Source organism: Falco punctatus, assembly GCF_963210335.1.
Source record: "Falco punctatus genome assembly, chromosome: 18".
Classification (NCBI taxonomy): Eukaryota; Metazoa; Chordata; class Aves; order Falconiformes; family Falconidae; genus Falco; species Falco punctatus.
The window spans coordinates 4,161,421-4,187,287 of NC_137598.1; the positions used below are offsets into that span (position 1 = coordinate 4,161,421).

General features: G+C 56.8%; 2 protein-coding genes and 1 long non-coding RNA gene across 6 annotated transcripts; all 3 read left to right on the forward strand.

Annotated features, from left to right (window-relative positions):
* Positions 1 to 199: 199 nt before the first annotated feature.
* CCNT1 (cyclin T1) lies at positions 200 to 11,115 on the forward strand. Its single transcript, XM_080368684.1, has 9 exons — positions 200 to 780; positions 1,600 to 1,681; positions 1,999 to 2,127; positions 3,016 to 3,076; positions 4,542 to 4,604; positions 4,995 to 5,040; positions 7,383 to 7,546; positions 7,914 to 7,984; positions 8,441 to 11,115. The coding sequence occupies exons 1-9, from the start codon at positions 314 to 316 to the stop codon at positions 9,866 to 9,868; spliced, it is 2,511 nt and encodes an 836-aa protein (XP_080224810.1). The 5' UTR covers positions 200 to 313; the 3' UTR covers positions 9,869 to 11,115.
* A 579-nt stretch (positions 11,116 to 11,694) lies between these two features.
* Positions 11,695 to 25,700, forward strand: KANSL2 (KAT8 regulatory NSL complex subunit 2). Of its 4 annotated transcripts, none has more exons than XM_080368695.1 (10): positions 11,695 to 11,829; positions 13,582 to 13,840; positions 14,795 to 14,973; positions 15,565 to 15,679; positions 16,086 to 16,253; positions 17,743 to 17,905; positions 18,807 to 18,903; positions 21,597 to 21,850; positions 23,850 to 24,086; positions 25,263 to 25,700. In XM_080368695.1, exons 2-10 carry the CDS (start codon positions 13,590 to 13,592, stop codon positions 25,389 to 25,391), a joined length of 1,593 nt encoding a protein of 530 aa, XP_080224821.1. In that variant the 5' UTR covers positions 11,695 to 11,829; positions 13,582 to 13,589; the 3' UTR covers positions 25,392 to 25,700. The 4 variants fall into 4 exon arrangements, with proteins under 4 accessions (XP_080224821.1, XP_080224820.1, XP_080224819.1 ...); XM_080368694.1 differs by having other exon boundaries at positions 11,780 to 11,829; positions 13,579 to 13,840; XM_080368693.1 differs by lacking the exon at positions 11,695 to 11,829 and adding an exon at positions 13,220 to 13,366.
* On the forward strand, positions 16,260 to 17,680 carry LOC308055102. Its single transcript, XR_013924334.1, has 2 exons — positions 16,260 to 17,308; positions 17,432 to 17,680. It is a non-coding gene; the product is annotated as an uncharacterized lncRNA (long non-coding RNA).
* Positions 25,701 to 25,867: the final 167 nt, after the last annotated feature.

A 25,867-nucleotide genomic window follows, 5' to 3' on the forward strand; every position in this document is an offset into this window, starting at 1 on the left:
TGTGTGGGGTCCCAGATCCTGGTCCCTGGGGGGGAGTGCCTGATCCCAGTGTGGGGGGCCAGACCCCGGTAGGGGGCTTGGGCCCGGTGTGTGGGGGCCCAGATCCTGGCAGGGGGCTTGGGCCCAGTGTGGGGTCTCTGTCCTGGTAGAGGGGCCTGGTGTCCTGGGGGGGGGGGGGGGGGGGGGGGGCAGATCCCAGTGTGGGGCCTGGTACCTGGGGGGAGGCCCTGATCCCGGGGGGGGGAGGGGAAGACCCCGACAGGGGGCCCGGGCCCGGTGGGTGGGGCCTAGAGGTGCGGGCCGGGTCCCGGAGATGCCGGAGGGCCCGTTGCCGGGGGGTCACAGTAGGTCCCGGAGGGCGGGGCGGATACCGGCTCGCCCCTCCCCCTCCCTGCCCCAACCCGCGCAGGCGTTCTGGAACGCGCATGCGCCACGACGGCTCCTCCCTGGCCCCGCCTACCAACGCCGCCGGACGCGCGCGCCTCTGTGTTGTGACGTCAGCGCGTTCCAGCGTCGGTGCGTCCGTCCGTGCGTGCGTGCGTCCGTCCGTGCGTGCGTCCGTCCGTCCGTGCGTGCGTGCGTGCGCGCGCGGGCGCAGATCGCCATGGAGGCCTCGGCGGGCGGCGGGGCCGGCGGCGCGGCGGGGCGGCGCTGGTATTTCACCCGCGAGCAGCTGGAGAACAGCCCTTCGCGCCGCGCCGGTCTCGACCCCGACAAGGAACTCTCGTACCGGCAGCAGGCGGCCAACTTGCTCCAGGACATGGGGCAGCGTCTCAACGTGTATCCGGCCGCGCTAGGCCGCACGGCCTGCGCTTGGGTACCGACTCTGGGAGCTGGGGGGGGCCCGGGAGGCCTGCGGGTGGCGGCGGGGGGAGCTGGACCCGGCTGCGGGGAGGGCCGGGGGTGGCTGCGGGGAGAGCCCGGGCTGTTTTGGGAGCGGGGAGAGACGGGCCCCTTCCGGGAGTGGGGCGAGCCGCCGTCGGCCGCGGGGGGAGCCGGGCTCGATTCGGGAGGCCAGAGCAGGGAGAGCCGGGGCCGTTTCGGGAGCGGAGAGAGCCGGGGCCGATTCGGGTGCCGGGCCCATTTGGGGATCGGGGGGCGGCCGGAGGCGTTGCGGGGGGCACCGGGAGAGCCGGGGCCGTTGCGGGGATCGGGGGGCGGCTGGGGCCGTTGCGGGGGACGCCGGGAGAGCCGGGGCGGTTGCAGGAGCCGGGAGAGCCAGGACCGAGCCGGGCGCAGGGAGTCCCGGGCCCCTTTCAGGAGCAGGGAGAGTTTGGCTCGACTCAAGAGCGGGGAGAGACAGGGGTAGGGAGAGCCAGGTCTGTTTCGGGAGCAAGGTGAGCCAGGCTCTGCCGCGGGGAGAGTCAGGTCCAGGAGCGCCAGGTGCACCTCGGCCATAGGGAGAGCCAAATCCAGAAGCCAGGAAAACCAGGCATATCTTGGCCACAGGAAATCCAAATCCAGGAGCCAGGAAAGCCAGGCGCATCTCAGTAGCTGGGAGAGCGAAACCCAGCCCGGTGTTGGTGGGATGTGGAGGGGTTGAGGGTGCTGCTCCGGGCTTGTCATCGGGGCTGTGTGTTTCCTTAACCGCCCCATCAGCTCCCAACTCACCATCAACACGGCCATCGTGTACATGCATCGCTTCTACATGGTCCAGTCCTTCACCCAGTTCCACAGGAACGTAAGTGTGCTGGGGTCTGGCGGGGTGGGAAGCGCTGGGAAACCCCCAGCTCCTATTCTGCTGCTTGGCAGCCAGCTTGGGGGGTGACATGGTGGGACCGACCCTAGGGGATGGGGTTTGGAAAGGGAAAGGGTTGTTTGTAGCAGTCAGTGGTCACCAGAGACCCTTTTCCCTTGTTTGGACTTTGTTTCCTAAAGGAGTGGTTCTTCTAGATGTGAGAATTAGCCCAATTTATTTGATTTAAATAAATTAATTTAATTTAATCTTGAACTTACTAATTAAAAAATAATTATTTTTTTTTTTTAAATTTTCTGAAGTCGGTGGTCCCAGCAGCAGTGTTCTTGGCAGCCAAGGTGGAGGAGCAGCCTCGTAAGCTGGAGCATGTTATCAAGGTAGCACATGCCTGTCTGCATCCCCAGGAAAATCCTCTAGACACCAAGAGTGAGGTAAGTGTCGAGATCGGAGAACTGGGCTCTGATGTGAGGAGCGGAGGCACGAGGAATGGGAATGGCGGAAGCGTGCTGCATCCTGAATTGCGTGGCTACAGCATCTTGTTCAGTCGGGTTCCGCAGTACCCGCTCTCTAAGTGAGCGGCTGTGTCCTAGGATGGTCAGTGACAGCTTTCCAATTCAACTGCTCTTACGCTACCGAGAGCTTTTTGGCTTCTGTACAGCAGAAGGCTTTTCTTTCCTGCTCTGTGGCGACCTCTCTTCTGTTCTCCTCTGCTGTGCTGCTGCAAATGTGATTCAGGCGTGCTGTGTAACGGTGTCTGCGTGAAAAGCTTCTGAGGAGGGCATGGATGTTGGCTGCTGCGATTGAGTAGTGTCTGTGGCGGAGAAGGTGGTGTGCGCAGTTTGGTTCTGTTCTGTCCCCACGTGTTTAACGGTGGGTTTATTAAAAACATTGCTGATTCCCCATCTCTCGAGACAGCCCGTCTTACCTGGAACTGAGCAGCCAACCCTGCTGAAAAGGGGCAGCTTTATCCAGGAAAGCTTAAGGAAAAAAAAAAAAAAAAAAAAGGCAAAAGCAGCTAATTCCTCTCCTGTACTGCTCGTATAGCCATCCCGTGCAGTGCGAGGGACCAGGACTGAGAGGGCCACTGTGGATCCCGAAGCAACCCTCCCCTAGCAGAAGCACTAGCAGGGGAGCGGGTCCACCCCAGCACTCTGCTTTCTCTTTTCTGGCAGGGAATCTGTGCCAGTTCCCCCCAGTGCAGATCGGCATAAAGATTCCCCTTTGCTATTTTTGCCTCCCTGAGAAAAGGGTGTTAGAAATGTGCAGGCTTTATACGGAGTGCCTCATCATGAGTAACTTGCCTGTCCTCTCAACCCCAGGCTTACCTGCAACAAGCCCAAGACCTGGTCATTCTAGAGAGCATAATACTGCAGACCCTGGGTAAGTTTTTCAAAGCGGACGGGCTGCCACACGAATCTCAGACCCAGGAGTTGTTCCGCAGAGCGGAGAGCCTAACCGCACAGTCTTCTCCACAGCTGGAGGGCAGATGTACAGCTGGCCAGTGGGAGAGCAAGAGTCCAGGCAACAAACTATTTTTCACACCCGCTCCTTCTGTTTCCCTTTTAACATCAGTTTTTTCAGGTGTAACTTGTGTCAGGATCAATGCTTAGAGAAATTGAAGCGTGGAAGTGTGGCTCGTCTCTTTTTTTTTTTTTTTTTTTTTTTTTTCATTTTTTTTTTTTTCCTCCCCCCCCTCCCACAACAGGTTTTGTACCGCTTGGACACCGGTCGCTGTCCTTTGTTGTGCTGTTGAACTTGATAATGCTCTAGTCCTGTGGCTAGGCAACAGTTTGCACTGAGAGATGTCTTAAAACCTGGGTTGAAAGTTCAATATTTTGATCAGATAGCTGAACATGGGGGAAAAAAAAAAAACAAACCCAAAACCCAGCAAGTTTTTGGGTTTTTTTTGAAAGTAGAAGCTGGAGCCTACATTTAGGGCTGTGGCCATTGGATCCGGTATCCTGTTCCTTTCTAAAATGTACTGTTAAAACTTGATTTTGCTAACACGTGTTCCATTTCAGAGTCAGTTTGTAGATAGCGGTTCACTCCAAACTACTCGGTAGGCCTTTGTCATTTCGGAATTGGTTCGGAGTAAATGCCCCAGTCCCTCGCTCCCAAGGGGACAGGAGGGGCAGGTGTGTCGATGGCTCGCACGTGCTGGCCTGGCAAGCCAGTGGCTAAACTGTCACCCCAGTTCTGCAGCGACTCAGTCCTCCAGTTGCCTTTTTTAACGTCCCAGTTCTTCTAGAATGTTCTGCATTGGGAAGAACCAAATCTGTTGCACACATGGACCGATTTGAAAGTGGTGGGTTTTGGTTTTTTGGTGTTGTTTTTTTTTTTTTTTTTTCTTTTCTTTAAAACATAATACCCAAACTGAATGGGAAGCTGAAGCAAGGGTTGAGTTCAGTTGTCTTTAGTGCTGTAGGCTCCTTCAAAGGGAAAACGTCTGCTTCCTCTTAGCTTTTTGGGTGACAGAAATTCCTTTGAGCAGATGCCATTGTCTTCTCCTTCCTCCCAGCTGCTGTAAGAGGCTTTGTCCTGCTATTTTTAAAATCCTTAATAGTTGTTTTGTTTTCAGTGAGGTCTTTCAAGCGCAGAAGTCATTTAGCTGCTTTGGAGGTCTGGCAGCAGCAGTGACCTTCGGGTTTTGTGACTGGAGAACTTGAGTCTTCTGGATACAGGAAAACGGGCTCCTCTATTCCTGCTTGCCTCCGAGCAGAGAGCAGGGGCTGTAGGAGGGAAGGGGAGAAGGCCTTGTCCCCCAGGAGCAGGAAAACATGAGGTTCATAGAGCCGGGGGGGTGTGCTGCTGGTTTTCTGATGGCCGTCTGTCTGTGTTCTTCCAGGTTTTGAGATCACTATTGACCACCCCCATACCCACGTGGTGAAGTGCACACAGCTAGTGCGAGGTAAGCGATGGCAGATGTCAGGCGCTTGTGGCTTCTCCTCCGTGTAACCTCAGCTTGACAGAGAAGAGCCATGAAAATATATGTTAGGAGTGTCCAGCCGGGACTGCTAAAGAACTCGCCTGCGGTCGATGTCCTTGGTAACCGTAACGAATGTCAAAATAGAGGCAGTTGTAAATGACTGTCGTGATGTTGTGGCTCTGCTGAACCATGCAGAGCTCTCTACATACCATCATTTCTAAAATCCTTCTAGCTGTGGTGCAGAGTTAGTCAAACCGTGCTGGGTGCCTCGTTATGTGTGTGGTGGCGACAGGCCAGTGGTTCTTGCGCTAAAATATCATATTTGTCAGGTTATGCAGACTAACGCCCTGTTTTTTTCCTTTTCTCTTTCAGCCAGCAAGGACTTGGCGCAAACTTCCTATTTCATGGCTACCAACAGGTTATTATTTTACAATTGATTCATATTTGAACAGAGGGTCTTATCTGGAGGAGATGTGCTACTGGTGACCCCTGGGGCATTGCTCAGCCTGTGAACACCTGGGGGTCGCTCGGTTTGGTTCAGGAAGAGCAGGAACCCTTTCTCCTGCCGGCTGCTGGTCAAAACCAGCCGTATAAGCGAGGTAGATGGGATGCTCAGGAACTTCACCGCTTTCTTTTATGGGGAGTTAGGCAGTTGTGAAAGTAAAAAGCCAAAACCCCCCCAAAAAAAACAAAAAAAAAAAACAAACCCAAAACAAAAAGGTAGACTTGGAACAAATATATACTTATTTACTTAGCACCTAGGTGTCGGAGAGTTTTCGCTCAAGTAGGTACTGTGCAGATTGTTGACAAATATGGTCTGTGCCCCAAAGAAGGCTGATCTAGAGTATAAAAGGAGAAAAAGAGGAGCTGGATGCAGGCATGAGGCATTACAAGAGAAAACGATACCCTTGTCTGGCCTGTGTGAGTGGACAGACAGCCCGTTAAGCAGAGTCTTGGAAACAAAAAAAGCCCCTTCATTTTTTTCCCCTTGAGATGTCTAGGGAGTTTTGTCACTAGATTTTCACCACAAGGCTGATACCAGTGCTTGTGTTGGGACTTCTGACATTATTTAAAAAAAAAAAAAAAAAAAAAAAAAAAAATCCTGCCTTACCAGCTGTAGGCAAATCACGGAGTTAATGGTTGGAACAAATCGTGGACAAGGAAAATGCGGTGGTTTTGTGAAAGAGCTCACAGAAACGAAAGGACGGGAGAAAAAGATGGTTTAGGCGCTAGCAGAGGTGAAGCTGCCAAGTCAGAGGATGCTTCCAAGCCCTGGCCAAGCCAGGAATGTGCGTGGCCTTGGGCGAGTAGTTTCTCTCCCCTCTGCCTGTGAGAGATGTTCCCTGCTCACCTCCGCAGCGTGCTGGGAGAATTGTCTGTTGAGGGTGTTCTCTAGCTCCAAAGGGCACTGTGTGGGTTTCCCCGCATCAAGGGAAGGTGGTGTTAGTAATGCCTGGGTAAATGCATCCTTGAAACGTGTTTTATCCCTGCAGCAATAATTGCAAAACCAAGGAATTACAAGTTAAGGTTGTAATTGAAAGAAAGCCAGGCAGAAAGAAAGAAATGCAGCCGGGCAGCCTCAATTTTGCCTTAAAAGTGATGCCATGAAATGCCTGATTAAGGCACTTCAACGGTATAGCTACGCCTGATAAATCCGGTTCGGATGTTTTAACTTTTATTTCCTTCTGGCATCGTTACGGGGCAGAGTTAAGGCTCCTTGTGCACTTTCACTTCACTTCTTAACCTTGGCTGACTGGATAAAGGCTCTGAATTTCCTGGGTTTGACTTCCTGATGCATGGAAAAATACAATATCCGTGAAACGGCTTCAGACTTTTTGGCTGTAGATGCGTATCTCTTGTCTCTCCGCATTGCATTGATTAGAAAAATGTTTTAATAACCTGAGCGTAGCGAAGCAATGCAGATCGTGCCATCCTGCAGCTGCACGTAGGTGCTCGGTGGCACCGTTTTCATCAGGCGCTTTTTAAAAGGGCTGATTTCAGGAGCGTGACGGTGGGCCACATCCTGCACTCGACTTGCTGTCACGGTTTCTAAGGATCGGTGGACCTGGTGTTCCTGCAGGTGGAGAGTAGGATGCTTTCTTAGTCCAGCCGTTCTCCTGTTCTCAGTGCTACCTAGATCTCCTGGCACTGATGTCCGAGCTGTTACATCGCTAATTTTACTAATTAAAATGCTTGATAGGCGGCCAGGCTCCCTTTTAGGCGCTCCTGAGTCACTCCAGCGTATGGTGCTATTCGCAGCCGAAGCTTCAGCGCTTTTTCCTAAAAATTTGAGAAAGATCAGACCCTTCCTAAAAGCCAAAGAGAAGGGCCGCTTTGCTCCTTGAGTGCCATCCCGGGAATTGCACTTGGAAGTGAGTTACTGCTCAGACGGAGCAGAGCCCACGGCAGGGTGGGTGGGTGGGGGGGAGGGCGGCAGATAATCCAGCCGCTCGCTTTCTCCCTCGGAGGAGGGCTGGAGCGGGGCGGCAGCGTGCCTTGCTCATCCCGCATGAGCTGCAAAGCCTTCGAGTTGCCTGGCCCCGAATTCCCTGCAGCAGAACGGGGAAGGAACAAAGAAATCGGTGTAGCGGGCTGCGAGTCGCCCGTACCAGTAGGGCGGTACTGGGGAGGAATGGCAGGGAGCTCCCCACCGCGTCTGACCTCTTGTGCAGCGTCTCTTCAGTGGGCGATTGTGAGTGCTGAGGTTCAGGCTTGGGAGTTGATGGCTTTCTGTTTCTCTCTCCCTGCTGGTGACGTCAGCCTGCACCTGACCACCTTCAGCTTGCAGTACACCCCTCCCGTTGTGGCCTGCGTCTGTATCCACCTGGCTTGTAAGTGGTCCAACTGGGAGATCCCAGTCTCTACGGACGGGAAGCACTGGTGGGAATACGTTGATGGCACTGTAACTCTGGAGCTCTTAGATGGTAAGTTTGGGAGCGAGGTTTTTTTCCCCCCCCCAAAAAAAAAAAAGGCTCTTCTATTATTTCGGCATCTCTATTCCTGGGTCTGCCATTCAAACACGGCCACCGGCCAGTTCGTGGAGGCCAGGACTTTAGGTTTTGCCAAGTTTTCCAGTGCAGCAGCAGCTTCTATGGTGCAACAGAGGTGGCAAAAAAGGCGCACAGTGAGATGAGTTTAAATGTGGTCAGTGATACTAGTTGTGAGTATTTTCCCCTCCTGGAGTAGCTCCATCTCATCAGTAGCTCCATCAGTAAGTAGAGGGATTGCCCTGACGGATTAGCCTTGGTCTACCTGCCTCTGACCCTCTTGCTTGGCTTTGTGTCTCTGCAGAACTGACTCATGAATTCCTGCAGATCCTTGAGAAAACTCCCAACCGGCTTAAACGTATCCGGAACTGGCGGGTGAGAATCTGCTTTAGGCTGTGGGTGCTTGCAGGAGAACACAGGCTCTGACTTTTTTTTTTCTGCTGTGAGGCCGTGTGGCATCTCCGCTATGACAATGCAAGGCGGTGTCTGAAGGGCGTGTGTGTGTGTGTGTGTGTGTGGGGAAAATCCGAATTCTCTGCATCTGCAAAATGCAGAATACTCTGCATCTGCAAAAAAAATAATAATAAACCAACAAAAAAACCCCCAACAAACCCAGACAGAGTTTGTCTGTTCTGAATTAACGCTGGAGAGACCTTGATTTTTCGGCCGCCCTAGCAGCCGTGCTTCCAGTGGTTGTGTCTTTACCCACAGGGGGGCAAAGTGGATTTGTCTTTAAATAAGAGCTGGGGGGGGGGGGGGGGGGGCTGCTAGCCTCAAAGAGCTCTAGTGACAGCCCAGAGGAAGTGATCGGTCGCTTGTTTTTTATTCCAGGCCTCTCAAGCAGCCGGCAAGTCAAAGGCTGACGACCACGGTGAAGATGAGAGCCTGTCGGAGCAGACTATCCTCAACATGATTTCCAGGAACAATAGTTCGGACATGAACATTGCTGGGTTAATGAGCATGTCGACATCCTCGACCGCCGGAGCGGGGCCGGCTCTGCCAGCCGCAGCGGACTCGCCCAGTGACCAGAGCGGTGCGGATATAACCCAGCCCGAGCACTGGTTGTCCCAGCACCCTCCACCCAAGCTGGAGCCCGGCCAGAGTCACAGGACTAACGAAAGCTCCTCGGCTGCTGAGCATCCTTTACAGCAGGATGGTGCTGGCTATCAGAAGCAGAGCGGCAAGAACGCCCCGTCAGCCAAAGTGTCGCTCAAGGAGTACCGGGCCAAGCACGCCGAGGAGCTGGCGGCGCAGAAGCGGCAGCTGGAGAACATGGAGGCCAACGTGCGCTCCCAGTATGCCTACGCCGCGCAGAATCTCCTGGTCCAGCAGCAGCGGGAGAGGGAAGTCCAGCAGGACAGCAACCCCTCTCCCATCATCCTGAAAATTCCCATCGGAGGCTCAGAAAACCCCGAGCGCCCTCCCGGCCCTGAAAAGAGTGACAAAGCTTCGGCTCTGAAACTTCGGATCCCGGTGGCAGGTGGAGGTGGGGAGAGACCCCTCCCTTCCAAGCAGGAGGAGATAAAAATGCGGATCAAAGTGCCAACCGCCGCAGACAGGCACGGCTCCTCGGACGAGAGCAGCGGCAAGAACCGCGAGCACAAGGAGAAACACAAGGGCCACTCTTCGAACCACCACCACCACCACCACAACCACCACTCTCACAAACACTTACACCCCCAGCTTGGCGCCGGGCCCAGCAACATGGCGACCAAGCGGCCGGGAGACTCTAAACACAGCAGCAGCCAGCCTAGCGCCGCGCCCCACAAAACCTACGGTCCCCTCGCCTCTTCCCGTAAGAGGCCACTGCCGGAGGAGGGGGCAACCGCGACCGCAGCCCACGAGCACCAACCCAAAGTCAGCAAAGTTTCCAAAGGCCCCGGCATGCCGTTCCCTTACCCCCACCTCCCCGGGGCGGCCCACCTGCCAGGGCACGGTTCAGATTTGGGCAACCTTCCCTTACCCCAAGCTAACAAAGCTCGGGGAAGCCACAAATTGGACAAGGGGCCCACGGGGGCCAACGGGCACAACGCCAACCAGGCCAGTGACTACCAGGATACGGTCAATATGCTGCACTCGCTGTTGAGCGCTCAGGGCATGCAGCCCACCCAGCCCCCCGCCTTTGACTTCCACTCTTACGGCGAGCTCTTGAACCCCCGGGCTTCCACCAGCTCCAGAGCCACCGCCAACACGGACAAGCCCCGACCACCCCCCCTCCCCTCAGAACCGCCCCCCCCTCTCCCCCCTCTCCCCAAGTAAAACATCTTTCTACTACTGAGTTTGAGCAAAGCCCCCCCCCTCTCTCTCTCTCCCCACCCCTACCCCCCCCCCCCCCAAGCTCAACCTGGGCTGCCCCTGCGGGTGCATGAAAGGGCTTGTTCAATCTCCACTGCCTCACGAAGAACTATTTTATTTTAATATAACTTTTATTATTGATATTTAGAGCGCGGAGTTGTTGAAGCTGTGAAAGGATAAGAAACCCTTTCTCTTTCCTTGCTCCCCCTCTTCCCCCCCCCCCCCCCCATCAACTTCCAGTTAGCAGTGGGCTCTGTCCTTGCTACAACTGAAGCCTCCTCTGGGGAACACACATTTGGGGGGGGGGGGGGCGGCTCTGGGGGGGGGGGGGGGTGTGTATTTAAAATATGTCACAGAAAATTTAAGATGTTTTACAAATAATTTAAGCGGTAACTTATATCTTAGTGTTTTGTTCATTTTAATTTTGTGATGCTGCTGGGGGGGGAACCCCGGTGAGGGTTTGGGGTGGTTCCACTCCAGCTGATGGCAACAGAAAGTGGGGTCAGGAGGGTTTTGAGGGGTGGAGGGGATGAAGCAGTGTGGGGGAGGGATCCCAGCTGCTGTGGGTCCGGTTTCCTCGCTCCTAAAGCTGCTCTGGTTTGGGGATCCCGTCTCGATCCCTCGCTCCCTGCCTGCGGATCCCACCGCTTCTGCTGGAAACCCTGGCGGTGGCGGCGCTTCAGGGGCAGGGGGGCTGCTGGGGGCTTCTGGTGGCGTTTCAGGGCAGCTGGCGCTGAACAGCTGGGGTGAGGTGATGGATCGAGGGTGCTTGGCCCAGGGCCGATCCCCCTCCTCGCTGTTTTTTGGGGGGAAGAGCGTCGGGAGATGCTGCCCAGGGATGAGTGCTGCTGAGCAAGGGGGGGTCCTGCGGTGTGAAGGGACGCGCTGGGGCAGAGCAGCCCTGTGGCGGAGGCTGGTGCGGGTAGGGCAGGTTTTAGGCGTGAAATGCGTTGGCGGACTCGGTCCGTGCCCGTTGAGGACTTGGAGAGGAGCAGCGTGGTGCGTTCCCGGCTGGGATGCAGGATGGGACCATGCGGGACGGCTGGCTGGAGGAGTCCTCGTGCCCTGGGCAGCCCTTCCAGGGCATCCGTCGGCGCGTGGCAGTTCCCAGCCGCGCTGGTGACAACAACTCTCACCGCGACTTCGAGCCAGCACCAGGGCAGCCGCCTGAGATTTGGTTGAATGTTTCCGAAAAAAAAAAAGAACCCAAACCCAAACCAACCACCGTTCCCTTTGTTCTCGAGACTTTACTTTCCCAACCTTCAATAAACGTACTGTCTCCGTATGGTTTTGTGAAACTCTTGTTCTACATCAAGTTTGGTTTTAAGGGCAGTCGGTGCCGCCGACCCTCGCCAGCGCCTCCGCCGTCGGTAACCCACCCGCGGCAGGTTCGGGAACGGTTCCTGGCGAAGGGCTGGCGCTTGCTCCCCTCCACCGCTGGTTTCGGAACCTCTCTTGGGGGCTGGTTGCTCCCGCCTTGGTGGGCTTTGCAGGGCATCCCTCGTTTAACCGGCAGGGAGCAAGGGGGGTCTTCCGCTGCCCCGGGATAACCGGGAAGGGACGGGCTGAGAGCCCACGGGGGGGGCTCTGGGCCTCCTGGGACCACGCTGGTGTCCCTGGGGCTACCGGGAGCTTCAGCCTTCCCGGAGCCAAAGCACAAACCCCGCTCCCGTCCCCGCTCCCCCGCCCGGGGCCCGCAAACCCCCTCGGCGGCCCCGCTGCCGCCGCGCACACGTGGCGGCTTCCCGCCGCGCCGCCTCACGTGACTCCCGGGGGCGCGGCTTGTCCCTGCGGACTGACAGCTCGCCCGGCCAATCGCGCGCCGCACCGCCTCCGCGCCCTCGTCGGATTGGCGGCCGGGCGAACCAGTGAGGTGGCGGGGCGGGCGTACGGCGAGGCAGCAGGGAGGCCGGGGCGGCAGTGAGGTAAGATGGCGGCGGCGCCGCCCGCCCTCAGCGCGGTCCGCAGAGCCCTTCGTCGCGACGCCTGCGCCGTCCCCCGGGGCACCTTCACCCCGTACCGACCGGGGACAAGGTTTCCATCCCGCCCTCCGCTCCGGTAGCGCTGTCCGGGCCCCCCTCGGGAGCTCCCCTCATGCCCGCCGCCCGCGGACAAAATGGCGGCGCCCGGGCAGCCGAGGGGCGCGACCGCGCATGCGCGGGAGCGGAGCGGGGCGGGTGGCGGAGCACGTGCGTGGGGGGCACCGGGATAGGGGGGGCGGCACCGGGGGGCACCGGCAGCAGGGATGGGCACCGGGGGGCACCGGCAGCTGGGATGGGCACCGGGAACAGGGATGGGTACCGGGGGGCACCGACAGCAGTGATGGGCACCGAGGGGCACCGGGAACAGGGATGGGTACCGAGGGGCACCGGGAGCAGGGATGGGCACTGGGGGGCACCGGGAACAGGGACGGGCACCGGGAACAGGGATGGGTACCGAGGGGCAGCGGGAGCAGGGATGGGTACCGGCGGGCACCGGGAGCAGGGGCAGGCACTGGGGGGCACCGGCAGCAGGGATGGATACCGGGGGACACCGGCAGCAGGGAAGGACACCGGGAGTAGGGATGGGTACCGGGGGGCACCGGGAATAGGGGCAGGCACCGGGGGGCACCGGCAGCAGGGATGAGCACCGGGAGCAGGGATGGGTACCGAGGGGCACCGGCAGCAGTGATGGGCACCGGGAGCAGGGATGGGTACCGGGGGGCACCGGCAGCAGTGATGGGCACCGGGAGCAGGGATGGGTACCGGGGGGCACCGGCAGCAGTGATGGGCACCGGGAGCAGGGATGGGTACCGAGGGGCACCGGCAGCAGTGATGGGCACCGGGAACAGGGATGGGTACCGGGGGGCACCGGCAGCAGTGATGGGCACCGGGAACAGGGATGGGTACCGGGGGGCACCGGCAGCAGTGGGGGGCACTGGGCACAGGGGCGACCACCGAGGGGCACCAGCAGTACGGATGGGCACCGGGGGCCACCGGCATCAGGGGTGGGCACCGGGAGACGCAGATGGGCACTGAGGAGCTGCCCCGGGGGGTTGTACTGGGATGAGAGGTTCGCGTACTGGTGCCGCACTGGGCGGGTGGGATCCTGTACTGGGCCCTGCGGAGCTGGCGGGCTGTGCACGGGGGGGGGGAGGGGCGCAGGCTGGGGGGAGCTCTGGGCTGTGAGAAGCGGGGGGATCCCCCCACCGAGGAAGGGACCGGGGGGGGGGAGGGGGGCAGACGATGCCGTGGAGGGACGGGGTTTGTAGCGGGTGTTCGGGGGTCGGTGGGCTGCAAATGGGGGGGGGGGGTGTTCCCTGGGAGGGTGTGGAGCTGTGGGATTTAGGCACTGGGAGGAAAGGGTCCCATACTGGTGTGGGGAGGGTAGAGGGGTACCACTGGGACGTGTAACCCCCCAGCCCCGGCCACAATGCTGGCAGGCAGCAGCGCTTGGCGTGGATGTGGCTGCTCGGTGCCTCAGGTGAGCGCGCTATATTTAATTCTGCGCAGAAGTGGGGTTGCTGCGGAGCTCAAAAGTTTCCTCGGGCGCTGGAAGAAACTGTCTTTACAGGAGCCACTTCATCTCCTGCCTGTTCGAGGGGGTTCAAAAGAGTTTTATTCTGCTGCGTTAGCAGGTGTTGCTCCTCTCCGCCCATTTGTTTCGCTTCTTTTAACTGCTCTGCGTCTTTCCAGCAGGTGTTGGCATGAACAGAATTCGGATCCATGTTTTGCCGTCAAGCCGAGGCCGCCTTACTCCTGTGCCGCGGCCGCAGGAGCCCCTGTCGTGTGCCTTCACCCACCGCCAGTGCTCCCAGCCGCGGCTGGAGGGGCAGGAGTTTTGTCTTAAGCACATTCTTGAGGACAGGAGTGCCCCTTTCAAGCAGTGCAGCTATGTTTCAACAAAGAATGGAAAGCGGTGTCCCAACGCCGCGCCCAAACCGGAGAAGAAGGATGGGTGAGTACCTCTCTCTCTCCTGGTTCTCTGGTTCTGTACCGTATCAAATTAAAAAGGGCAGGAGAATCCTTCTCCTGATTCGGGTGCTGCGCTTACGGCACCTCGGACAAGCGGCTCCCTCTTTCCGAAGCGTTTTTAAGCTAAAAAAACAACAAAAAAAAAAGATTCTGTCAGTTGTGGATGCTGCGTGGAGTTGTCTCTTGGTTCTGAAGGACTGTGGGGTTGCTGCCCTCTGCCATCAGAAGGTGGCTGCAGTGATCCAGGTCCTTTGTAAGAGCTGGAGATGTACCTCCGCTCAGCCCAGCGCCTTTAACTTGCTGCTGTCTGTTCCTATGGATAATCCTCAGCGCAGACCCTCCGGTGGTGTCTTTCGTGGAGCTGATGACCCGGTTGTGCTTCCTGTTGTCTGAGGCCTGTCAAATGTTCTGAGCGCTCTGGATGGAAAGACCTAGAACAGTTCTCGGCGTTCGGTCAGCAGATCAGCAGAGCGCAGTTTCCCTTACGGGAGCATCGATGCGCGTTTCGTTCTCGGAGGCTGTGTGGCCTTCAATATTCTGCCCGTGGTCCTTCTGCAATAAAAAGCATCCGTCCGACGCGGGCCAGCGCGCTCTGCGTGGAAACTGAGAGTCCGGTGTTAATCTTTGGAAGCAGAGGAGCTCGCTTCAATGCCTTTAAATAAAAAAAAAAAACGCTTTTCTCTCCCTGCTGCTGTGCCGTGTGGCTGCCGGCTCCGCTGCCAGAGGTGACGTTTCAGCAGCGGTGTGTGGTCTTGGGAGCCACTCGGGGCTCTCTGGCATTTCTGCCGGTGTACCTGCAGCCAGCGGCTCGCTCTGCGAGAGAGGTGTGATGGGTCTGTGCTCTCCGGGTGCCAGGGAACATTTCTCACCGCGTCGCTTGTTCGTTTTGCTGGCTCAGGGCTTGGAGTTATAACGAGCTTGTGATTTATTCCGGCAGCGCGTCGTTCTGCGCAGAGCACGCCCGTAGGAACGTTCTGGCGCTCCAAGCTCAAATGAAGAAGTCCAATCCTGGGCCTGTAAGCGAGACTCTCCTTTGCCAGCTCAGCTCTTACGCCAAAACAGAGCTGGGCTCCCAGACTGCAGAGAGCAGCCGCAGCGAAGCCAGTCGGATCCTGGGTAAGAATCGAAAGCAAAAAAACTGGTGAGGGAGGACCCGGAGTTCTCTCTCTTCCGTGTGGAAATGCCAAGAGTGTCGTTTCTGAAGTGCGGTGGGGAAAAAAAAATATCCCGGGGTCCGTGGGTAAAAGATGGTGTTCTGCAAATTCTGGCATGTCTCACCTGCCCCTGACCGTAGCCAGGTCACACTGCCAGGCCAAAATCCTGCAGGTTTTCTTCCCTCGCGCTCACAGAGTAGAAACGTTGGCTGGCTTCCCTCTTGGCTGGGTTAGTTCTAGCAGTGCCTGTCGAACGCTGGCTTGGTGCTGAGCTTTCCGTCTTTCAGGGTTGCTCAGTGGGGCCAGCTAGCCGTTTGTGGCTCCTAGGTAGGCAGGTAGGTTTGGCTGCGCTGAGCTGGTGGGTTTCCTCTCGTTCCGTGTCCCTTGCTCACACCGTGCCGGGGAGAAGTCTTTTCTTGGCAAGGGGCAGAGCCAGTTCATCTCTGCGGCTGTGGAGCTGAGCTCCTGGGGTCTCCGGCTGTCCCGTGCCGCGGCAGCGAGCGCTGGGATGCAAGACGGTGTCTTATCGCTCGGGGTGACTTTGTCTTTTCAGATGAAGACAGCTGGAGCGATGGCGAGCAGGACCCTATCACGGTGGACCAGACGTGGCGAGGAGATCCCGACAGCGAGGCTGACAGCATCGATAGCGACCAGGAGGATCCCTTGAAGTAAGTTGGCTGCCGGCTGCTTGCAGACGCGCGGCGTGCGGAGCGGTGCGAGCTCAGCGGGACGCCTGAGAAAAGATGCCGGTTACGTTCCTGGTGACGATATTAACGGTGTTGCGGTTGGACTTTGGGCTTTGGTGAGTTTAGGCAGGGACGCTCGCACGTCTTGGACCTGGTGGTTCTTCTGGGAAGTGTTTGACGATCGTCCTCCTTCAGTGTGGAGAGGCCCGTTTGGCAGGGTGACGTCGGCTTCAAAAACCCGCGCCATAAATGCAGTTTTTCTGCTCGTCGCCCATTGATCTGTGTCATTCAGCCCACGTTTCTGATAACATCTGTGTCCTTTGGTCAGGAGAACAGCCCCGAGGGACCCTGGCAGGCTTCACCCTGTTTGTCTGGGGTTTTTTTTCAGGCACGCTGGCGTGTACACGGCTGAGGAGGTGGCTTTGATCATGCGAGAGAAACTGATCCGCCTGCAGTCTCTCTACATTGACCAGTTCAAACGACTCCAGCACCTTCTGAAGGAGAAGAAGCGCCGGTACCTGCACAGCCGCAAGGGAGAGCATGAAGCCATAGGCAAGTACCGGTACAGGTCGTCACCGATGCATATTCATCTGGCTGAGGGCACGGCGCTTCTCTCAACCACATCCAGAACGCTCTACGTGAAAAAAAAAAAAAAAAAAAACCCAAACGATTTTTTTGCCCTTTGTAGAAGCAGGTTTCAGAGCAGTGCTGTCTCGGTAAGGCTGAGAATTAGCGAGGGACTGAAAAGTCGGTTAGAGAAGGTATTTCTGCGGCTGGCCTCGTGCCTGGAGGTTCGTATCGTTTGGGTTCGAAGGGTTGCCGGATTTCTTTGCTCTTCAAAGTTCGCGGCGTTGTCAGGAAATGAGACTACAAAGTTAATTCTGAGACAAAAGTTCTTTTTTTGTATAGGATTTCCTGTTTTTTGGTTTGATAAACAAAAAAAAAAAAAAAAAAAACCAACCAAAAAAAAAAAAATCGATTCATCTCTAAGGTCCTGTCTGTATTGGCAGGAGTTTGTTTCGGTTGTTACACCCGTGCTGCTGTAATGACATACTCCTCCTCAGCACGGATGCAGCTTTCGCTTGCAAAAGCACTTTTGCCTGGCTTGAATTTCTCCCTGGACAGAACTGGGGCTTTCGGAGGGAGACGTTTGTACTCCAGGAGAGGCAGAAGCGGGCGGTGTAACGAGCATGGCAGTGCAAAGAATGCTTTCTCTAGCGTAGTCTTAGAATAGCTCATCCTGGAAAATGGCATAATAGAGCTCGGTCCCAAGTAAAAATAACTGGAAGTTTGGTACGTAACAATTTTGTAGAACTCTTTTTTAGCAAACCGGTAATAGAAAAGCAGATCCCAAGCGTTGCCCTGTAATTACAGCTGGGAGTGCTTACAGGAAGCTTCCAGAACTTGCATGGGAGCAAGCTGAAATTTGACAAAACTTTTGCCTGCAGAAATCGCGATAGGCTTTTGAGTGGCCAAATTATTTGAAAAGAAGTTTTAAAAATACTCTTGTCAGCACATTATTTGAAAAGAAGTTTTAAAAATACTTGTGCCGGCACATTATTCGAAAAGAAGTTTTAAAAATACTCGTGCCGGCACATTATTCGAAAAGAAGTTTTAAAAATACTCGCGCCGGCACGTTATTCGAAACGGGAGTTTTAAAAATACTCATGCCGGCACGTTATTCGAAACGGGAGTTTTAAAAATACTCGTGCTGGCACGTTATTCGAAACGGAGTTTTTGAAAATACTCGCGCCGGCCCAAGCGCTCCTGATGCACGCGGAGACGTTGGGATAAATTTCAGGTTGGAATCTCCTTTGTCATCTTGTGTAACCAGCAGATGAGTTTCCTGTTTGTACACGCCGTTCTCCCTCCTCGTTCGCTCTGTGCATCGACATCTGTCTCATTAGTCAGCGGCTGGAGCTCTCGACAGCTCATTTTGGCTCTGGGTACCAAAAAAAAAAAAAAAAAAAAAAAAAACAAAAACATGGAAGGACGTGGCAGGTGGGGTGGTGTTTTCTGACCCCTCCCTGGCTCCCCGCAGGCAGCAGCCTCCTGACGGGCCCCGAGGGGCTGATGGCCAAGGAGCGTGAGAACCTGAAACGCCTCAAGTGTTTGCGCCGCTACCGGCAACGCTACGGCGTGGAGGCCCTGCTCCACCGGCAGCTGAAGGAGCGCAGGATGCTGGCGACCGACGGCGCTGCTCAGCAGGTAGGTACGCCCCGCGCGCGGCTGGGGGGGGTGGGGGTGGGGGTGGGGGGTGGTTGGAGTTCCAGCCTTGCCTGGAAGCCAGGTCTCGCCTCTCCTCCCTTCCTGGGAGCGATCCCGGCTCGGGTTTGCTCTTTCCCTGCTGGATTGTCCCTTGTCGCACCCTTTCTGCAAGGATCTGGTCCTGGACAGCACCCTGGGTATCCACAAAGCATCAGGTGTTCCTGGGATCATATTAAATGGCCCCCCCAGGCTTCTAAATGGCCCCCCCAGGCTTCTAAATGGCCCCCCCAGGCTTCTAAATGCCCCCCCCAGGCTTCTAAAGGGGCGCCCAGACTGCTAAATGGGCACCAAAACTAGAGAAATTCAGGTGTGGGGTTGGAGAATTTTCCATTTTGAAAGGGAGGGCTCAGTACCCAACACACCCTGACTTTTTGACGCTGAAAAAAACATCTGGAAAATTCTCCTTGTGAAACCCAGGTTCCTCCTAGACCTGTGGGGACCAAAAGGCAGGCCCCTTCGCGTCGCGCATCATTCCAAATGGGAAGCTGCGTGCGGCCGTTTCTTGTAACTCTTTTTTTTAAAATTCAAAGCGTTCCGTTAACTGGCTCCCGAAAGTTGAAAGATAAGTCCGAGCCGCCTCGTTCTTTGGGACGTACTCCCGAGGTGAAGTTCTTCCTGTTGAAATCGAGTTCGTGCCGCCTTAGCTCGGCTCGGTTTAAGAAAAGGTTGAATGAGAAGGACGTAACGAGGAGCTGGGCTGCTCTGCTGGAGTGGAACTGAGAGTTTGGTCTTGGCGTGTTTTGAAAGCAGGACGAAAAGTGTTGTGTAGCCCGGGGGGGGTTTCTCGGGAGGAGAGCTGGACGGCTCTCCAGAGCTCTCAGCTCTTCTCTCGGACTTGCAGGCGCACACCACCCGCTCCAGCCAGAGGTGCTTGGCCTTTGTTGACGACGTCCGATGCTCCAACCAGTCCCTCCCGATGACCAGGCACTGCCTTACGCGTATCCTTTGATCTGCCTGGGCTCTTGGGCTGCTCTCCTGACTCTTTGCTGGCAGCTTGAAGTGGGTCTCTGCTCTTTTTGGCCCTAAATCAAGGCCACCGGTTTGCCGTAGCCGGTGGTTTCAAACAGGAGCCCAGAGGAACCGTCTCCCCGTCTGTTGGCGCTCCCAGCCCGGTGGAACGACCGATTCATGCGGGAGCGACAAAGGGCTGCACTTGCTGCCTCCTCCGCCCCGGCAGGTCCCACCGCAGCCCTCCTGCGGGATGTTGGCCGAGCCAGAGCATCCAAACTGGGCGGCCAGTTCATTTGGAAGTGACAAGGGAACCTCAGGAAGCCTGAGGGAGGCACGAGCTGGTTTCTGGCTGTATTGGAGGAGGGTAGAAGCTTGGCTGCGGGTGCTGGGTGCCAGCAGCCCCCCTCCCCGAGCAGGGTGTTGGTAGGAGTCCTGCCCTGAGGGATGTGCATAGGGAGGGCTGGCTGGCTGCTGAAGCATGTGCTCAGTGATTTTTTTTTTTTTTTTTTTTTTTTTTTTTGGGGAGGATCTGAATGAGAGAGGAGTTTCCTAGGTTGTTCGGGGCCGCCACGGAGCAGCTCGGTCTCCTTTGACCCCTTGAGAGGTTGGCACAGCCTCGAGCTCTTCAATTCCCTGAAACTGCCTCAGCTTTTGGAGAGCCAGCACTGAAATTTCCACTGGGGTCCCCCCTCAGCTCAGGGATCGCCACCCCAACGTGGGATCCACGAACCGAATGTCGCCCTAGGTGCATCTGTACAACTCCTTGTCCAACTTGGGGTTGGGTGGACGTGTCCAGGAGCAGATTTGGATCGTGGTGGAGCTGCGTGAGCAGCTGTGGCTGGGGTGAGTCAGGAGAAGCTCCGGTGCTAGGTCCCAGAGCAGAACTGGCAGCCAGGGGGAGGATGAGCTCTTCGTTTTGTTTGAGCTCTTCGTTTTGTTTGAGCTCTTCGTTTTGTTTGAGCTCTTCGTTTTGTTTTGTTGCTGAAGTTGGCAGGCTCGACCCCAGCTATGCACGGGGAGAAGCCCAGGGAGCAGGAAGCTGCCTTTGTTTCTCTCTAGTGACCGTATACTTCAAAATAAAGACAGGATAAATAAGCCCTAAAACAGTTTGAGCGAGTTGCTGTTTGCAGCTGGCTCGCTTTGAGCAGGCGGGCCAAGAAGGGAGTGGAAAAAGCGAGGTTTGATTTCCTTACGTCTGAGCTGTCAGCTGACTTTCACTGACACAAACAAGATTTTACTTGGGTCAGCCCTGCTGAGCCGATAACATCTGCAATCTGCTCTGCTTTGTGCATTGTCGGGGAGGCTCTTGGCCTTTGTTTGCTTTTCAGGAGCTGGATTGTTTGTGACAATGCGTTAAAAGGGACCGAACCCAGCTGGGCTGTTGGGCTCCAGGTGGAGCACGTGATTTTTGTCATCTTGGCAATCTCTGCTTTTTGGCTACCGATAAAGTCGGTGCTTGATCAGGGAGTCATTCAGAGAGATTAAAATCTGGCTTCCCCACCCTGCTGTTCATACAGAGACGCTTTCCTCATCGCATCTGCCCTCGGGTGTCTGAGAGATTTGGTTCCTCTGGGCTGGGCTCCCCGATAGCGTTGCTGCTAGCCCAGGTGATGGGCTCCCCATAATCTGTCGGGAAGTTGTTTGGGTGCCTTCACAGCTGCCTCGCTGCAGGGAGGGAGGGATAAATGAGAAACCTGGGGGTGGCTTAAGAAATTGGGTTTAAACTTGGTGCCTTTTGCCTGTTGCTGTGGGGTTGGAAGCCTGGGGGGGGGGGGGAGGTCCTCTCCCACGTTGTGCAAAGAGGAAAGTGCGGCGTGAAGCCCCCAAACAGCGGGGCAGTTCTTTGGGTGGGTTTGTTATCAATATACCTGACCTGAAAAGCTTGATCCACACCTGAAACCTGCTTTGGCTCCAGCTCCGAATTGTGTCACCGAGCAAGCGGAGCCGGGGACGGCCTCCACGCAGGTGACAGGTCTCAGCTGTTCCTTGCAGCACTAAGTAGAAACGTCACGACTCATCAGTAAAAGTTGTTTTTTTTTGCGGACACCCTCGCGCAGCCTCAGCGGTGGGTCGCTCTGTAGTTTCACAGGGCTCTGGGCAGAGGAGGGGACTTGGTGGATCCTTTCTGCTGGTGGATTTCTCCGCGAGCACGGTGCATGCAATCAGAGCCGAGTTTCTGTTTGTGATTAAAGGCAGGAAATCCCATTTACACCTCTGGCAGGAATAGGTTTTCCATTGGGAAGGAAAAATGCACTGGGAAGATAGAAATAGCGGAACTAAACTCCTGGCTGTGGAAAAAGCATTGTGTGTGCTCGTATCTCTGCTTGCCTGGTCGATGTTAAGGCTTGTGCAGATGGATGTCTGCAAATAAAAAGTAAGCCTGTGCGTTGGTAATATCTTCCATCTGAGGATCTGCGAGTGCTTTACAGGGATCCAGCTCCATCTCCCAGCCCCCACTGAGAGGCTCTCGCTCTTGTCCCCGTTTTCCATCCCGCAAGTAACGGCAGCGGGCAGTCGGGGTGCGATTCTGAAGCCTGGACTCTTGGCCTCGGGAGAAAAAAAAAAAATAAAAAATGTGTGGGGTTTTAACACTGTTTTCTGGAGGGGGTGGGGGGAATATTTCTACCTCTGGATCCGTGTCCGTAGCTGTGCAGGTTTCCCTTGACCCAAATCTTCCCAGATATCTGCCAGGACGCTAACCAGACTCTGTTTAAGCCGTGTCAAGGCTCCGAGGAAGTGCCCTGCAACAAGCCGGTTCCCGTCAGCCTCTCCGAGGATCCGTGCTGTCCGCTCCATCTCCGCTTGCCTCCGCAGATGTACGTCCCCGAGCAGGTCCTGGCTGTCCCCGAGGAACTGGAAGCTGCCCCCACGGACCTGTACTTGAGCGCCGCTGAGCTCCAGCCCACGGAGAGCTTGCCCCTGGAGTTCAGCGATGTAAGTTGGGCAGGGTGCTTTAGGGAGAGGTGGGCACGCAACGTGTCCTGCAGAAAAAATTACCCTGAATATTGCTGGTTTCATCCCATACCGTCAAGTTGCACTGAAATAACTCCGCTGCAGCGCAGCAGACTCGGTGCTCTCGATGTGGAGGACGCTTGGACATCATGTAAATCACTGCCTCCCCAGCACAGATAATGTAAAATTATTTTTATTCTTGCTGGCCCTGAATATTGCTGGTTTCATCCCATACCGTGAAGTCGCACTGAAATAACTCCGCTGCAGCGCAGCAGACCCAGTGCTTTTGATCTGGAGAACGCTTGGACATCATGTAAATCACTGCCTCCCCAGCACAGATAATATAGAATTATTTTTATTCTTGCTGGCCCTGAATATTGCTGGTTTCATCCCATACCGTCAAGTCGCACTGAAATAACTCCGCTGCAGCGCAGCAGACCCGGCGCTCTCGATGCGGAGAACGCTTGGACATCATGTAAATCACTGCCTCCCCAGCACAGATAATGTAAAATTATTTTTATTCTTGCTGGCTTGGGGAAGAAGAGTCTCTTGAAAAACGTGCAGGAATGCAAAAGGTTTGGGAGGTGTTTGTTTCCCTAGGATTGGCAACTGCGCCTTTTGAAGGACCGTGCTCTCATTTCAGTCGGTGTTTAGGGGCTTTTTAAAAAGAGAATTCTTTTTTTTATTTATTTATTTTTTAATTTTTTTTCCCCCCTGCTTCTCTCCCATGAGGATTTTAATCCTCGGATTATTCTGATGACCTGCATGTATGTTAAGCCTACATGCTTAAATCCTCTGAAATTTGTTTAAACGACGACAAAAAAAAAAAAAAAAAAAATTACCACGGTCATTTGGAGCCGCTCCTCTGAACGAGGTATCACTTGCTCTAGTGTTTGGATGCTCCTGAGATTGGGGGAGGGGGGGGGGCAAATGTCAACAGCTTTAGAGTGGGGGAGGGATGGCCCAGCAGCGTTGGCATCCCAGGGATGGCAGCAGCCACGGCTTTGAACGCAGCAGAGCAAGTGCTGCTGCTGGGTCAGGTCAGGCTGGACCCAGCACCCCTGGGGTCGAGGGAATTCTCTCCTGCCTTCGGTGGGCTTCGGAGATCCCAGCCCCCCTTCCCATGGGGCCGCTCTCTCTGAAAACAGCCTTTGTGGGTGGGTTTGGTTGGGGTTTTTTTTTTAGGATTGCAATGATTAAGGGAACGGTTTCTCCCCCAGCCTCTCCTTCGAGAGGGTCCCCCGCTCTCCGCAGGGCTTTCGGGGTGCTTCGGGCAGGAATCCTGAATGTTTCAGGCAGGATCCGAACGGCAGCCACCCTGGGAGAGCCCAGGATCGGAGGGACTCGGAGCTACGGCGGCGTACGGCCGCGTAGGGCATCTGTGGTTGTATTTTGCGTCAGGCTGGGTTGGTAGAGTCGCAGGCATCTTGCCTCGATGGCAAAACACCCTCCAAAGCCAAACCCGACCCTGTCCTCTTTTTTTAACAACAATAGCTTTGCAGGAATCCCAGCCTCTGGCGTCGGCAGCGCTCTCCACGCACGCGGCAGACGGCAGCGAGCAGGGCGGACGGAGAAGCGAGCCCAGGGACTGTCCACACCAATGTGTTGTGTCAGGACAAAAAAAAAAAAAAAAAAGGCTTGCGTGAAATCTTGGGGAGAGGGGTGACTGCTCCGGGTGCCCCGAGGAGAGCAGGATTGGACCCTTTCACGGCCCTCCAGGATGCTGCTGGGGCAGCACATCACGCTGGGCTCCAGACCTTGTGCCTCGCGCCTTGTTTTCAGCGGGAGCGCGGCGCTGCCAGCCTGGATCACGCCGTTCTGGGAGGAGAAAAACTCCTGGGATTGTGGTCCCGGCCGCTGAGGCCGGCGGTCCCGGTGGCATCGTGCCCGCTGCTCTGCCTTCCTCCTCCGGTGCCTGCGGAGGGGTCTGCTGCCCGCTCCTGCCCCGCTGATGAGCCGTTCCCGGTGTTTTCTTTCCTAGGACTTGGACGTGGTGGGCGATGGTATGCCGTGTCCCCCGTCCCCTCTGCTCTTTGATCCATCTGTGGCCCTCGACCAGTCCCTCAGAGACGTTGCCGAAGCCCCCATAGATATCCTGGCCCTGGAGGAACCTTCCCACCCGGGCATCCCCCCGCAGACGGTGCCGACAGACCGGGGCGGCTCCTCCGCTCACGTCTTCTCCTTGGCCACCGAGCCACCAGCCGAGCTGCCCACACAGGTACAGCCAGGACATCACCGGGGGGTGGTCCCAGGGGGGCAGAAGTTTCTGGTTTCCCCCCCCCAGCCACGCAGCTGGGCCCTGGTGGGTTGCCCCGTGCTGCCCCATGGTCTGGATGATGTTCGGAGTGTCGAGGGGGTGGCAGCCGGAGCCTGTCCCCAGGCAGGGAGAGGAGGACGAGGGGTCGCCGCCATCGTGGGTGGCTGGGTGCCACCCTCTTGCTGGACGTGGGGTGGGTGGCGTGGGAGCTGTCTGGGATGGGGTGGGGATGGGGTGGGGATGGCTCGCAGGCTGGGGACTGCCCGCTGGGGGAAGCCCCTTGTCTCCCAGCTGAGGGTTTGAAGGGGAGCTGTCATCTGGGGGGGCTTCTGCTTATCATCTGGGGGGGCTTCTGCTTATCATCTGGGGGGGCTTCTGCTTGTCATCTGGGGGGGCTTCTGCTTGTCATCTGGGGGGGCTTCTGCTTGTCATCTTGGAGCTTCTGCTTGTCATCTGGGGGGGCTTCTGCTTGTCATCTGGGGGGCTTCTTGTCATCTGGGGGGGCTTCTTGTCATCTGGGGGGGCTTCTTGTCATCTTGGGGAGCTTCTGCTTGTCATCTGGGGGGGCTTCTGCTTGTCATCTGGGGGGGCTTCTTGTCATCTTGGGGGCTTCTTGTCATCTTGGAGCTTCTGCTTGTCATCTTGGGGGCTTCTTGTCATCTGGGGGAGCTTCTGCTTGTCATCTGGGGGGGGCTTCTTGTCATCTTGGGGCTTCTGCTTTCTCCTGGAGTCTGGGTTTTGACTTGGAACTTGTTCCTCCTGTCGCACCCGGAGCTGGTGGCCGGCTCCGGATGTGCCTGCAGGGTGTTGTCTTTGGAGATGTCACCAGCCACTCGGTCCTGCGTCCCCTCTCACCCCTCCAGCACTGTCCCCGCCGTCCGGGAGCTGAGTATTTGGGGTGGGGGGACCCCAGCCCTAGAGCAGGCATCCCCCAGGCCCTGAATGAAGGCCACCGGTTTGCCGTAGCCGGTGGTTTCAAGCAGGAGCCCAGAGGAACCGTCTCCCGGTCTGTTGGCGCTCCCAGCCCGGTGGAACGGCCAATTCGTGCGGGAGCGACATCGGCTGCCGTTTGCCTTCGCCTCGGCCTGGCCGCGTCCCCCTGCCACCAGCCCACCGTCCTTTTTCTGTCCCCAACAGAGTCCCCTGCCGCTGGCAGCGTGTCGACCGGCACCCAGGGACAACAGGCGGCCGGAGGATGCCGTCGCCTCTGCCCAGCCCCGCGGAGCGGCCGCCAACGGGAGCCTGGAGCCGGCGTCCGTGAGCTGAGACCGGCAGCACGTGGCGTCTCTCCGCTCCCGATCGCCGGTGCCGGTGGAGCCCAGCGGTGGGACACGGGTGGCAACCTGCAGGCACCGGTGTCCTTGCCCCGGCACCGGTGTCCTTGCCCCGGCACCGGTGTCCTACCCTTGTGGTTCCTGGAGCCACAGGGGGGGCTGAAACCCCTAAGTTGGGGACCCCAGACCCTCCCCCCCTCCCTGTGGGGACCCCTGTGGCACCCAGGTGGCCGGGGGAGAAGCCACAGGGGGACTTGAGGAAAGGAGGGGGGTGGCTTTCCATCCTTGGGGGGGGGGGGTCCTCTGTCTTGGGGAGGGGGCTGGGGCTTGTGGGCCCCTGTGGTGGGGTGCTCCGAAGCCAGGGGTGTGATGTGAGGCTTGGGCTGTGTTCAGATGGCGGGGGGGGACTCCCCCCCCACGGGGACTCCCCCCCCACGGGGACTCCCCCCCCACGGGGACTCCCCCCAA

Bases quoted from the DNA above. Each gene is read 5' to 3' on its own strand.
- KANSL2 (XM_080368692.1), top strand. From the start codon at position 13,345: ATGTGGCTGCTCGGTGCCTCAG. The intron at 13,841-14,794 runs GTGAGTACCTCT...TTATTCCGGCAG, and splicing joins AAACCGGAGAAGAAGGATGG to CGCGTCGTTCTGCGCAGAGC. The intron at 17,906-18,806 runs GTAGGTACGCCC...TCGGACTTGCAG, and splicing joins CCGACGGCGCTGCTCAGCAG to GCGCACACCACCCGCTCCAG.
- CCNT1 (XM_080368684.1), top strand. From the start codon at position 314: ATGCCGGAGGGCCCGTTGCCGGGGGGTCACAGTAGGTCCCGGAGGGCG. The intron at 4,605-4,994 runs GTAAGCGATGGC...TTTCTCTTTCAG, and splicing joins GTGCACACAGCTAGTGCGAG to CCAGCAAGGACTTGGCGCAA. The intron at 5,041-7,382 runs GTTATTATTTTA...TGGTGACGTCAG, and splicing joins TATTTCATGGCTACCAACAG to CCTGCACCTGACCACCTTCA.